The following is a 12,649-nucleotide window of genomic DNA, read 5'->3' as shown; positions in this document are numbered from 1 at the left end:
ATGCCTATATGTTTGTCTTTGGATTCACCTTCTTATTTAGCTTCTCTAGGATCGTGAATTATAAGCTCACTGTCCTTTATTTATGGCTAGAAACTAAATATGAGTGAGTACATCCCATGTTCCTCTTTTTGGGTCTGGCTTACCTCACTCAGGATAGTGTTTTCTATTTCCATCCATTTGTTTGACGCACGTTGATTACAAGAAGCCTGGGGCCCCATGGTTAGAATGTGCCTTGGTCCTTGCCCCATCATCAACTTTGTAATGCGGAACACCGAGTGACCCTGAAGTGAATTTTGTTTTGAGACAGGGTCTCTCTAGTCACAGCTGGCCTGGATCTCGAAGAGATTTCTCCTGCCTCAGCCTCCTAATTGCTGAGATGACAGGTGTTGTACCACCATGCCTATCTTGAGTAGATGTTGTTATAGTGTGGACATATTCTCCATATCATTTAGTGATGCCATTCTTTCTTTCAAGGTTTAGAATGATGCTCCTCATGGAGAAATAAAATTCAATTTGTTGAACTTATGATCCTCATATTTCTACCGCCCAAGTGGTGGAATTACAAGCACGCAGCACCAGGTAAGATCTGTACTGTACTGGTGATGGATCCCAGGGCAAGCAATCCATTAATTGATTTACATACCCACTTCTACTATTTATTTATGTATGTATGTATGTATGTATGTATGTATGTATGTATGTATGTATGTATGTTTTCCAATACAAATCCTCACTCTGTCGCAGGCCTGGAACTCACTATTTACACCAACCAGCCTGGCCAAAACTTACAATGATCCACCTGCCTCTGGCTCCTGAGTGTCAGGATTCAAAGTCATTACCAAGTTCCACCCCACCCCCACTTAAAAGTTTTAAACATTTTATGTGTATGGTTATTTTGCCAGTGCAGTGTCTGCAGAAGCCAGAAAAGAGCCAGAGATCCCCCTGAACTGGAGTTAGAGACAGCTGTGAGCTGTCATACAGATCAGATGCTGGGATTCTCTGGAAGAGCAGCCAGTGCTCTTAACTGTTGAGCCATCTCTCAGCTTCTCCCAAGCCCCACGTTTTATATTCCCGCTTACTCATGTGGAAATAACCTTTCTACAGCAGGAGGTTACACTCACATCTCCTAGTGTAACTTGTATAACCCTGCCCTTTTCTGCTGGTGTTCACGGTCAGTGTTATTGTGCACTCACCCCTCCTACTCCATGTATTCTCCCTATTTTCTTAATCCGTATGCATTTCTTATACTGGACTATAATAATTAGAATTATAACTTTTTATTTTTAAAAATATTCATATATTCAGATAATTGCAGAAGCAGCAAGAACTGATCAGAGTCTTTCCCTGTAGCCTGGACTGATCTCAAGTTCCCGATCTTCTTGACTCAGCCCTCTGAGAGCCAGGGTTATAGGTCTGTAACACTATACTTGTATACTTTGTAATGTATATTATGTATACATTACAGTATATATATATATAATGTATAATATGTAACACTATACTTGGCTCTAGGATTATTTTAGGAGCTCTGTGACTTTACTTTCTAGCTGACAAAATGTGGTGTAATACACCGGAAATACACCAGGGGGACCTTTCCCACAGCTTTAGCCAGATAATGGGCACAGAACCCTGTACTAAGCATTTCCCCCTCTGCATTGATCCTACATAGCCACAGATGTTCCCCAAGGCATTTAGACCAGACTTGAGAAGGATGCTGCTTGGTGGGACATGTTGTGACAGACACAGGGATACGACCAACTCTTGTTCTGTGCTAACATCCACACACTTGGGTGTGGGCAGGCCCCTATCATTGCATTCCTTGGTAGCCTGGCACATGGAGGATTCTAAAAGCCAACCAGAGGCTGGGGACAGTTGGTAGCATGTTTGCTTAGCATGCACCAAGTCCCAGATGTGATCCTCATCACTATATAAAAACCAAGTGAGGTGGTCTATACCTGTAATTGGAGCACTTGCGAGGTGAAGGCAGGAGATTCAGAAGTTCAAGATCATCCCATGGCTGCACAGTGAGTCGGAGGACCACCATACACGAGAGCTTATTTCAAAAAGTGAAAACTTTAAAGCCAGGTGGATGGTCCTGTGGTTATCGTCTACCCAGCTCTTTTTCAGGGAAGGTAGATCTGAAAGGGACAGAGACATATGGCCATGGGGCTTCATACACTCAGGCAGTGATATCCTTCACCCTTTGCGGGTCCCTCTCAGCAGGTAGGGACAGGCTCTCGACAAGTCCTTGCCCGTGTCCATGAGGAATGTCTCAGGAGTATAGACCAGAAAGGCGTCCTTGGCCACTCAGCAGGACTGCTCCATGCTGTCCCTCACAAGGTTATTCACGAGACTCATCCTTGAATGTCCTCATTGGAAGGCCTGATCCCCTGTTTTGCTAGCAGTCCTGCGAGACCACCTCTGTCTCTGTGAATCTGGAAAGGCCTGCTGTTAGGTGAGCGAGAGCCTTGGAGAGTTCAGGAACCCATCCCATCTGGATCTGCTCTCCAAGGCTCCTGGCTCCCTTCCCATATGTGTGACTCTCATATGGTGTCAGAGTACATGTCCCATGTGTAATATATATGTGCATTTGAGTGCTGTTTGTATGTGTATGGCTGGGTGCACATGGGTACATGTTGTAGGGGTGTTATGTACATGGGTTAGTGCTGCGAGGACGTAGCCACTGGAGCCTAAACCATGGGTTTTTAAACTAGCCAATGCCCATGTGAGACATTTTGCAGACATCTGGGTTCCTTCTAGACCTCCCCTCCAAGAAATCAGCTGTTCCTGTGTCCTTGTTCACATGGGACCATTCTCAAAATCTGCTCTCCAGATGCTTGGAAGTCCCTCCCAGGGCTGGGGTACTGACAACATACATACTCTGCGCTTAAAGGGATCATGGCATTTATTGCTTGCATGTGTCCTGAACTGTCCCCAGGTCAGCACACTGCTTGTTTGGGAGAGGGTGTGTTTTTGCATGGACAACATGTGCTCTTGGCTTGTCTAGTCTTCCCTGAGCTCTGAGAGCACTGAAAGAGGTGCTGGTCCTTAGGATGTCACAGGAGATTCAGACTGAAGAGCAAGGGAACCAGGAAGGCCAGCAGAGCCCCAATCTGGAGGTGGATGCTGGGGGCTTGTGAGTAGCCATAGTCCGTCCTGCAGGATCCACCCAGCTCATCCAGTTGGATTGGCTCTTCCTCCGGAACTTGCATGTTATTGCTTGCCTGGAGACAGACCCAAGTTAGGCAGACTGCCTGGGTGGGCAAAGGGCAGGAACCCAAAGGGCCCCTTTCTCTCACCAGCTCCACTTCGGAGAAGACCCGCAGCAGGTTTTCAGATAGTACACCTCTGACTTCCGTCTCTGTCCAGTTCCTCCTCAGAAGCTCCGCTATCAGATCCGGGTACTTGGAAACATCCTCCAGTCCTGCAGGAAGCCTACACCAAGACCAAGAGTCCCAGGCATTGCAGACAGGACACTCTCCCTCCCCTGTCCCATCAGCACACGTCAGTAGGATCACAACTCCACCAGAAAACAAGATGTCGCTCTTACTCTGTGACGCCATCGTAGTCCCCTCCAAGGCCCACAGCCTCAGCGCCTGCCACCTTCTTGATGTAGTCCAGGTGGTCTGTAGGGAGTAGCAGGTGTGGGTCTTAAGCGAGGCCCTCCCCCACTTGGTCACTGTGTGGTCATGTCCACTTACCAGCCACTTGGGACAGGGTGGCATCCTTTGAGCAGGACACAAAGTAACTGTAGAAGTTCACCATCACCAGACTCCTTTTGCTCTTCTGCTCAGAGAGGGGTGGGGGTGAAGGTTGGAGAGGACCCACAGAAGACAAGGGGCTCCCCTTCCCTCTTCGAATTCCTTACCACCAGCTGGAGCACGTCATCAGGTACGTTCCGCCTGTGATCACACAGGCTATAGGCCGAGGAGTGGCTGAAGATGACCGGGGCCTCGGAATACTCCAAAGCGTCCTTCATGGTAGCCACGGACACATGAGACAAGTCAATCATGACACCCAGGCGGTTCATCTCCTTCAGCACCCTCTGGGGGAGGGGGGACAGGATTGGTTACATCTCACAGACACTGGGAACTTGGGGCATGGGAGAGGCAGTGCTAGATAGGTGTGAATTAACCCTTTAGTGGCTAGAGATTGTGGGGTACTCAGGACTCAGCAATGTGAACGCTCAGGGGTGCCAACAGACTCAACCCTGGAAACAAGGACTGTGAGCTCCACGTGACTGGGGAGGAACCAAAGTCCACTGAGGCGTGACACTTCCCCCCTCACCTTCCCAAAGACTGACAGTCCCTCGCTCTCAGCCTCGTCATCTCCCTTGTCCACCATCCAGTTGTCGGCCCTGAAGAGAAACACACGTGTGTTTTTCCAGGGGGCAGAGAGAAATGTCGCCCTCACCTGCCTAGCTGACAAGGCCTGGCCTGGAGCTCGGGAGAGTTCTGGGTACGACAGAGGTCACACGTTTGGCTTCCTTGTCTGACCACATCCCAGGGGCTTCACAGCAGGACCCCTTACCAGGGTGTGTTGCAGTTGTGGGTGAGGGTCAGATACCGCATACCCAGATGGTAGAGTGCCCGCAGGACGCCCAGGCTGCTGTCGATTAAGTGACCACCTTCTACGCCAATCAGACTGGCCACCTTCCCCTCTCCAAAAGCCTGTCGGATACCTACAGAGAACCAAGGAGAGGGTTGGCACTAAACATTCAGGATTCAAAGTCCCACCCTCTACTCAAGACCGAGCCTGAGCGGGGCGGTGGTGGCGCACACCTTTAATCCCAGCACTCGGGAGGCAGAGGCAGGCGGATCTCTGTGAGTTCGAGACCAGCCTGGTCTACAAGAGCTAGTTCCAGGACAGGCTCCAAAACCACAGAGAAACCCTGTCTCAAAAAACCAAAAAAAAAAAAAAAAAAAAAAGACCGAGCCTGGCAGGGGGAAGTTAGTGCCTTGATGGGACACTACCTGAGCTGCTGGTGACACACAAGAAGGTCTCAGGATATCGTTGGCACATGCGGTGTATGACGTCCATCTGTTCCAATATCCTCTTCACAGCGTCTTTGTTTTGGGTGTCACAAGGCAAGTATGCGGACCAGAACTGGGGGCCAAGGGGAAGAGTGGATGGCCCAGACTGCTGATTTCTGAGTCCACCCCAGTATATACATGGGTCTGTTCTCCTGCCCTTTCAGAAGCCCCGGGGGCTGGTTCAGACAAGGCCTGGGGCCCAGGTGCCCAGGAGGCATGCAGGGAATATAGGGGAGACCCCAGTGCAGAACAAATGGGAGACCAGAGGATGTACCTGCCCCCCCACAAAGCCAGCCTTCAGCTTGGGGATGTTGGTGTGCGTTTCAGTCAGTGTGTTCAAGTTGGCCTTTGAGACATTCAGCCTGTTGTTGAACAACTTCAGGAGTTGCCAAGGTAAGTCGTTGTGCCTGGAGGGAACGGGGGTCGGGGGTGTTCAAGGTGGATTAGGAATTCAGAACCAACTGGTTTGCAGACTGCCCTTCTCCAGCTCAAAATCCTACAGTTTAAGACTAACAAGCAGGCCTCTGAATGGAACACACCTGCACATGGGTGAAATTCCTTAATTGCACTCCTGGTCAAGGGGCCATGAGCTGAGTATGGCTAGACCGGGCTTCTTATGCCCCTCACCTACCCTCCTCCCCCACACAAGGAGAGGGTAAACCCCTGCTATGCTGCAAAATCACCTGGGACTGGGGGGCTGGAAACCAATGCAGGAGCAGGCACCTTATAGGAAGATGACTCTTTCTTTTTCCTTCCTTCCTTCCTTCTTTCCCTCCCTCCATCCCTCTTTCTTTCTTTCTTTCTTTCTTTCTTTCTTTCTTTCTTTCTTTCTGACAGGGTTTCTCTGTAGCTTTTTTTTTTTTTTTTTTGGTTTTTCGAGACAGGGTTTCTCTGTGGTTTTGGAGCCTGTCCTGGAACTAGCTCTTGTAGACCAGGCTGGTCTCGAACTCACAGAGATTCTCTGTAGCTTTGGAGCCTGTCCTGGAACTCCTTTGGTAGACCAGGCTGGCCTCGAACTCGAGGAAATCTGCCTGCCTCTGCCTCCCGAGTGCTGGGATTAAAGGCGTGCGCCACCACTGCCCAGCTGAGTTGTTTTTTGTTTTTAAATAGGGTCCTTCTGTTATGAAACATGAGTGTTTCATAAAATCCAGTGTGGCCTTGGCCTTAAGCCTGCAGTGAGAGACCCTTTAGCCTCAGCCTCCCAAGTGCTGGAGTTACAACGGGAAGTACGTACACCCACATTATATGACAGTTGCCTCAGGTTTGTTGAGTCCATGTACCAGGTCACCTGCCTATCAGTTCTCCTTCACCCTGACTCCATCTGCTCCCAGTAATGACTTCCCCAAAGCTAGTCAGTCCAGAAAGCTCCTCTGGAAAGCTCAGAGGATGTGCCCCTCCCTAGGACTGGTGCCCAAGTCACCCTCCAGCAAAGAGACACATAAGCTTACATTCCTGTATGTTAACTCACACCCAGAAGATGTCCATGAATGAACTGGACTGAACTCATCCCTCTTACCCCACCCTTTGCACTTGGCACAGATCTGTCACGATACACTAACTGAATGGATAAATGAATGGGTATGAGCCAGCCAAGGCAACCTTGGCAGCTCTCTGAGGCAAGGCTAGGTAGGCTCCAGGAAAGGGACTTTAATCTTTTGTCTGAGTACACTTACAGTCTATCTAAGAAACTCATCTCCATTGTGGGTACTGGGGAGAGGTGGAGCACTTGAATGGAGTCCTAGATGCCTCAGGAGCCCCCTGCCATGCTTGTCCTCATTCTCCCTCCACCCTCTTTGGGAAGACAAAATAGGACCACAAGACTCCTGTCTTCCGAGGGAACAGAGCCACCTCTGCCAGGTCAAACTGCAGTGCAAAGCTCCTTAAGCCTCAGGGATCGAGGGTGCTGGTGGGAGGAGGTCCAGTAGAGACTTCCACGAGAACCCAGTGAGAGACAGATTGGCCAGCAGCAGCAGGCAGATGAGAGAGCTAGAAGACTGGCCTTGCTTCGGCCAGGAAAGAAAGGGTGGGAAGGAGCTGGCAAAGGTCTTCCAGTATTCTAGCAAGGTCAGAGGGATCCAGCAGTGTGAGCTGGATGTACGAGACACCCCCCACATGCACTGTGATCTCCACAAAGGAACAAGAGAGGCACTGAGGCATTTGATTCTCAGTTGGGCACAAGATGGGGGAAAGACATAAGGATGCTCAAGAGGACCTTCTGTAAAACTCTAGGATAACTCTGAAGCCATTTTTGACAACTCTGAGGCCATTTCTGAGGCCTCCCTGCAATAGTGCTCCCCCTCCCTTGGGAACCAAGAACCTAACAACTTCACATGCATATACAGACATGTTGGGGATTTTCCATCTCCCTGTGTCCTTGTGGATGTTCTCCAGAGAGAACTCAGTTATTGAAATTGGGGCAAGATAACCCACAAATATTGACTCAGTTCCTCAGATATGGTTAGGATGACTCACAGATGTTTTCCCCCCCTTGTTTCTGTGGCTTTTTTACTTTAAAAGTAGCCTGTACCAGCTATTCGGGGTCCTTGGCTTGAATGCTGAGTGACCCTGTCATGACAGAATTAATTAAATCCTCTTGCTTTTACATCAACTGTGGTGTGAGGGTGGTCTCTTGGGGTGACTCCTCCTCGGTGATTGGACTTCAGGGTCCAACATTTCTTGGGGTAAAGCCACCCACACCTCAGCTTTTCAGCTGAGATCCAGGTAGGGACTTGGATCTCTCCCTCAGATATATGACTAGAGAGTTGGGAGACCTCAGAATTCGCAGATGCAACCAAACTCTGAGCTTTGGGAGCCCTGGGAGCCAGGTGCTGGGATGCTACCTCCTTCCTTTCTTGCCCTCTTTTCCTGAAACCTTCTCCTAAGATTCTCCATCAAAGAGCCAAGGCCAGAAGAAGATAAGAACCATGGTATGGGGGGTGGGGGGGTAGGGGGAGTGGGGGGTGGGACTGAGCTTCCTAGCGGAGGTCTGGAAGCTTCTGGCCCTTGCAGGCACTTCAATAGGTAGCCACTCACCCATCGATGACCGGTGTGGTCTTCATGATTTCCTCTGCCTTCTCTCGGAATGTGTCGGATGCACAGATGGCCAGTAGAGACCAGAACCACCAGATGATCGACATTGCCATGTCCCCAGGGATCTGCTTCCACAGCTGCCTTGGCAACTCTGTTCTGGCCTATACACAGAGGGAAAAAACAAAAACCTGTCTAAGAGCCAGATGGAGCTGCTGTGCCCGTCAGGAGAAAGGACAGAGGCCTTTGGTCCAGGTAATTAAGACTGAGAGTCCTGTTTATAACTCCCAGTGTTCAATGAGTAACCACTCCATTCCCTTTCAGGATAGATAGCACAGATGATCCCACACTGGCTGTTGCTGAATTGGCTAGATAGAGGCATTAAAAGATACTGGGGTTCCTGACCCAGAGAGGAGTCCCAAAGAGACTAGTACAAGACCGTTTCTTTGATATCTAGCTTGCTGGCACATCTATTCTTGCTACCTTTATGCAGACCTGCCCTTTGGGGCTCAGTTTACTGAAAGTGCCCAAATTCTGACCGGCCAGGGTTACAGCATCCAGAAAGGGTCCCCCTGGTGCCTACCTAGCTCCAGGCAATACCTGGTGCTTTCTTTCCCCCTGACCCTGAGAAGAAAGGTCATTTCTTTGTCAGGTGCCTGGGCCCCTGGGCCTCACTTTCCCTCAAATGGTTGCTGGGGAGACTGGGGCAAGGGGCAGCTTTCACTGTACCTCACCATTGGAGAGAGCTGTATTTATGTCTTCTCCCCAACTCCTATGGGCTCTTGGCAATGAGGTCCCAAGAATCCTTAATACCAGGACCCTATGCAAAAAATGCCACTCACTCTCCGTGTACCTTGTGGTACAAGACATCCTAGGTGTCCATACACATGCTACCCCCCAACCAGTGCGTGGCAGACAAGAGGGCATGGGCACCTCCTACTTTGATAGCTGCCATAGTTGCCCGGGCTTGCACCGTGATCTGTGCCTGTTTTAAGGCTGAGATTACAGCCATGCCCCACCACACCCCTACAAGAGAAAGCTACATTTCTCGTTTTATTGTCCCTTCTTGAACCCCTATGCTTGGCGTGTCCATCTTCCTGTCACTCCTTTGAGGCATTTTCTCTCCTGGTTTACTGGTCTTACATAACCCTGTGTACCTTGCAGAATCCTGAGTGCCTAAACCCTGGTCCGCCACATCCCTTTAGGAACAGTTCGCCTTTGTCCTCCGTTCTTATTTTCTTTTGTGGTGTTTTTCTTGTCTGCAATTCTTTCTTGGGTAAAATCTCCTGAAATACTGTGGTCAGGTCTGCATCCTCACTGAATGAGTCTAGCATCCCTCCCCTGGGCCACTGTGGGAATGCTGTCTGAGCCCTGGGTCTCCAAACCTGGGGGCATCTCTTTGTCTATGATGCTTCCCCAGAAAGGGCCGAACCCTCTGTTTAGACCTGCTTGGCCCTTGACTATGTACTTCTTCCCACTCGTGAGTTCAAATCTGTTGTTGTGGAGACAGGGTCTCATGTCACCAACTCCCGCACCGAACTCTTTTTGCTCTTGTTTAGTTTTTAAGACAGGGTTTCTCTGTGTAGTCCTGGCTATCCTGGAAGTCACTCTGTAGAGCAGGCTAGCCTTGAACTCAGAGTTCTGTCTCTGTCTGAGTGCCTCTGAAGTCTGCCTCCTGAGTGCTGACATCAAAGCATTGATTGCCTGGCTTGGCCTTGGACTCAGTGTCCAGCACCCCTCACCCAAGTGCCAGGATTATACAAGTATGCCACCACACCCATCCTGGATTGCTAAAAACTACTTTTAAATTTTCTCCTGTCATCCCTGTATTGTTTTAAAAGTCCTAGTGGAGCCGGGCGGTGGTGGTGCGCGCCTTTAATCCCAGCACTTGGGAGGCAGAGGCAGGTGGATCTCTGGGAGTTCAAGGCCAGCCTGGTTTACAAGAGCTAGTTCCAGGACAGGCACCAAAGCTACAGAGAAACCCTGTCTCAAAAAACCAAAAATAAATAAATAAAAAATAAAAGTCCTAGTGGGGCTGGGGATGTTGCTCAGGGTACAGCATTTGCCTGGAATATACAGAGCTAGGGTTCAGCTTCCGGTGCTGAAAACACAAAAACATAACGGAGTGGCCTCGCGGACTTCCGGTTCAGATCCTGGGTTTCTACACTGTTGGTCCCTTCAGAATTGTATGAGTTGGTCAGATATTTCAGCCTCAGCTTCTTTGAAACTGAGGTCATTGTGCTAACCTGCTTATTGGTCGAAAAAGTTAGAGAGTGGTTCTCGACCTAACGCTACAACCATTCAATATAGTTCTTCATGCTGTGATGACCCCCAACCATAAAATTATTTTTGATGATACTTCATAGCTATAATTTGCTATTTTATGAATATCTGTTATGAGACCTCTGGTCTCAACCCACATGCTGAGAGCCACTGAGGTTTTTTTTTTTTGTTTTTTTTTTTTTTTTGAGGAGGTTCTTTTTAATCAAACTAGACATTATATCACCTATCTAAAATATCTGTAATACTATACCCGGGAGGCTGAGCCAAGAGGATGGCAAATTTGATGCTAGTGTAGGCTATAGAGTAAGACCTTGTCTGTAAAAACTGTCCTACTATTATTCTGAACTTCTGATTGTCCCACATTCTCCCCACAGTCTATGGTCTCCTGATATGGCAGCCTCCCCTCAGCACCCAGCTCTCCGCCTTTCCTCCAGACGCCAACATGACTTTCCTTCTTCCGGGATTCCTGGCTGGCAGCTGGGAGCCTGTGGTTTCCACGTATCACCGTACTTCCATGGTTCCTCCTCTTTGGCTTGGCCTCTGACTTGATTAGGACAAGCCCTTGCAACATTCTCTGGCAGCGGGTGTGGAGGAGCTGCATCTCTGAGCTTTTACAAGCCTGCATTATTATGTCTATTCAGCGTTCACACCAGGTCAACAGTTTTGTCGGATGTGCAGTTCTGGGGCGTAAATCATTTCCCCATGAGCCTGAAGGCTCTGCGGTCTGTCTCACTTGAACTGTTGCTAGGAACAACATCAGATCAGCTGATACATAAATAATAATAATAATTTATTGTTCTAGTTCTTTCTAGAAGATGTGCTTTTTCTCTGGGCATTGCCACCTCTTCAGCCTGACAGTTCTGTGCTTTCTCAACTAGTGACACGCTTTTGAGTCTTTTTTTTTAAAGACAGGGTCTCACGTGTCCTCCAACGCGTTAACTGAGGGTGACCTTGTCTTTAGGATTTTCTGGCCTCCTACTGCCTTGCATGGGATTACAGGTGTGTCCCAGTACACCTGGTTTATGAGGCACTGGGAATAGAGCCCTAAAGCTTCATGCATGCTAGAAAAGGACTCTCCCAATTGAGAAACATTCCTAGTGCCCCTTTTATGGACTTATTCAGACATACGTGTTACATTTTGTTCTTATTTGCCCCTACTTTTTTTTTTTTTTTTTTTTGGTTTTTTTCGAGACAGGGTTTCTCTGTGGCTTTGGAGCCTGTCCTGGAACTAGCTCTGTAGACCAGGCTGGTCTCGAACTCACAGAGATCCGCCTGCCTCTGCCTCCCGAGTGCTGGGATTAAAGGCGTGCGCCACCAACGCCCGGCTTGCCCCTACTTTCTTATTTTGTTCTTATTTGACCCTCCCAGCCTTCTTTGTCACTTGTGGGATGTGTGCTTGTGTGTGTGCAGGTACACACATATATGCAAGCATTGTAGCCCACAGGTTATACTGTTTTGTTTTTGGAGTGGGTGAAGTTAAACCCTAGCTTTGTGTAGACTAAACCAGAGGTCAGCCTTTGGCATTGTTCCTCGGGAAGAGGTTTTTGAGACGTGGTCACTCACTGGGACCTGGGGTTTACTGATTCTACTAGGTTGGCTCCGTGAGCTCCAGTGACCCGCCTGTCTGTGCTTCTCCCAGACAGCATTTTATATGAGTGCCAGGGATCAATCTCAGGCACTCATGCTTACGGGGCAAATATTTTATGTGCTGAACTACCTCCCCACACCCTGCTTTTCATTCTGAGGTGGTGTCTAGGCTGGCCTTGAACTTTCTATCTTCCTATCTACCGAGGTTCACCTACCTATGCCCCGCCCTGTTTCGGGTTTTCCTATGAGTGTATGTATGTGTGTGTTTCTTTTTCTATGCCCTTAAGTGATTTTCTCTCTTTGTCTTCAAGTTTGATTTCAGAAATTGTATATTCAACTTCCCAAGACTGCCTTCTTGTTCTTTCCCTTGGCATTCTGCTCTGGTTATGAAAACCACATCCGTCTGTAGCAACACTATTTTCTTTTGTCCCCTTCAGTTGACTGAATGAACTCCAGCCTCCGTTTTCCTGTTTTCTGGACTTTCTTCCATTGCACTGATAGCATTCCACGGCCAGCTGCCGATTCCTGTTGTTTCCTACTTGTGTTGAAAGCAAAGTTGCTGGGCGGGACTGTGTGGGGGCTCTTTCTCAATTTAGGCTTAAATGCAACAAAAGAAGCCCACTGCTGACAAGAAAAGCTGTCCTGGTTCTGGAGAGTTCATTTGTTTGTTTGTTTGTTTATTTATTTATTTATTTATTTATTTATTTATTTAAGATCGG

At 48.7% G+C, this 12,649-nt stretch overlaps 1 protein-coding gene across 1 annotated transcript in view; it reads right to left on the bottom strand.

Annotated features, from left to right (window-relative positions):
* Window positions 1-3,056: 3,056 nt before the first annotated feature.
* Window positions 3,057-12,649, bottom strand: part of Dpep1 (dipeptidase 1) — a 14,698-nt gene continuing 5,105 nt past the window's right edge. Inside the window, exons 2-11 of the mRNA XM_005345822.2 lie at window positions 8,067-8,224; window positions 5,308-5,440; window positions 4,974-5,106; window positions 4,531-4,681; window positions 4,288-4,357; window positions 3,869-4,045; window positions 3,702-3,786; window positions 3,551-3,626; window positions 3,300-3,435; window positions 3,057-3,224 (exon numbers count right to left, since the gene is read on the bottom strand). Coding sequence (XP_005345879.1) covers window positions 3,057-3,224; window positions 3,300-3,435; window positions 3,551-3,626; window positions 3,702-3,786; window positions 3,869-4,045; window positions 4,288-4,357; window positions 4,531-4,681; window positions 4,974-5,106; window positions 5,308-5,440; window positions 8,067-8,176 — 1,239 coding nt within the window. The 5' untranslated portion in view covers window positions 8,177-8,224. The remainder of the gene's footprint in view (window positions 3,225-3,299; window positions 3,436-3,550; window positions 3,627-3,701; window positions 3,787-3,868; window positions 4,046-4,287; window positions 4,358-4,530; window positions 4,682-4,973; window positions 5,107-5,307; window positions 5,441-8,066; window positions 8,225-12,649) is intronic.

Source organism: Microtus ochrogaster, chromosome 4 (assembly GCF_000317375.1).
Source record: "Microtus ochrogaster isolate Prairie Vole_2 chromosome 4, MicOch1.0, whole genome shotgun sequence".
NCBI lineage: Eukaryota > Metazoa > Chordata > Mammalia > Rodentia > Cricetidae > Microtus > Microtus ochrogaster.
Note: the sequence above shows the minus strand (reverse complement) of the source record. Positions and strands in the feature narration are given on the sequence as shown.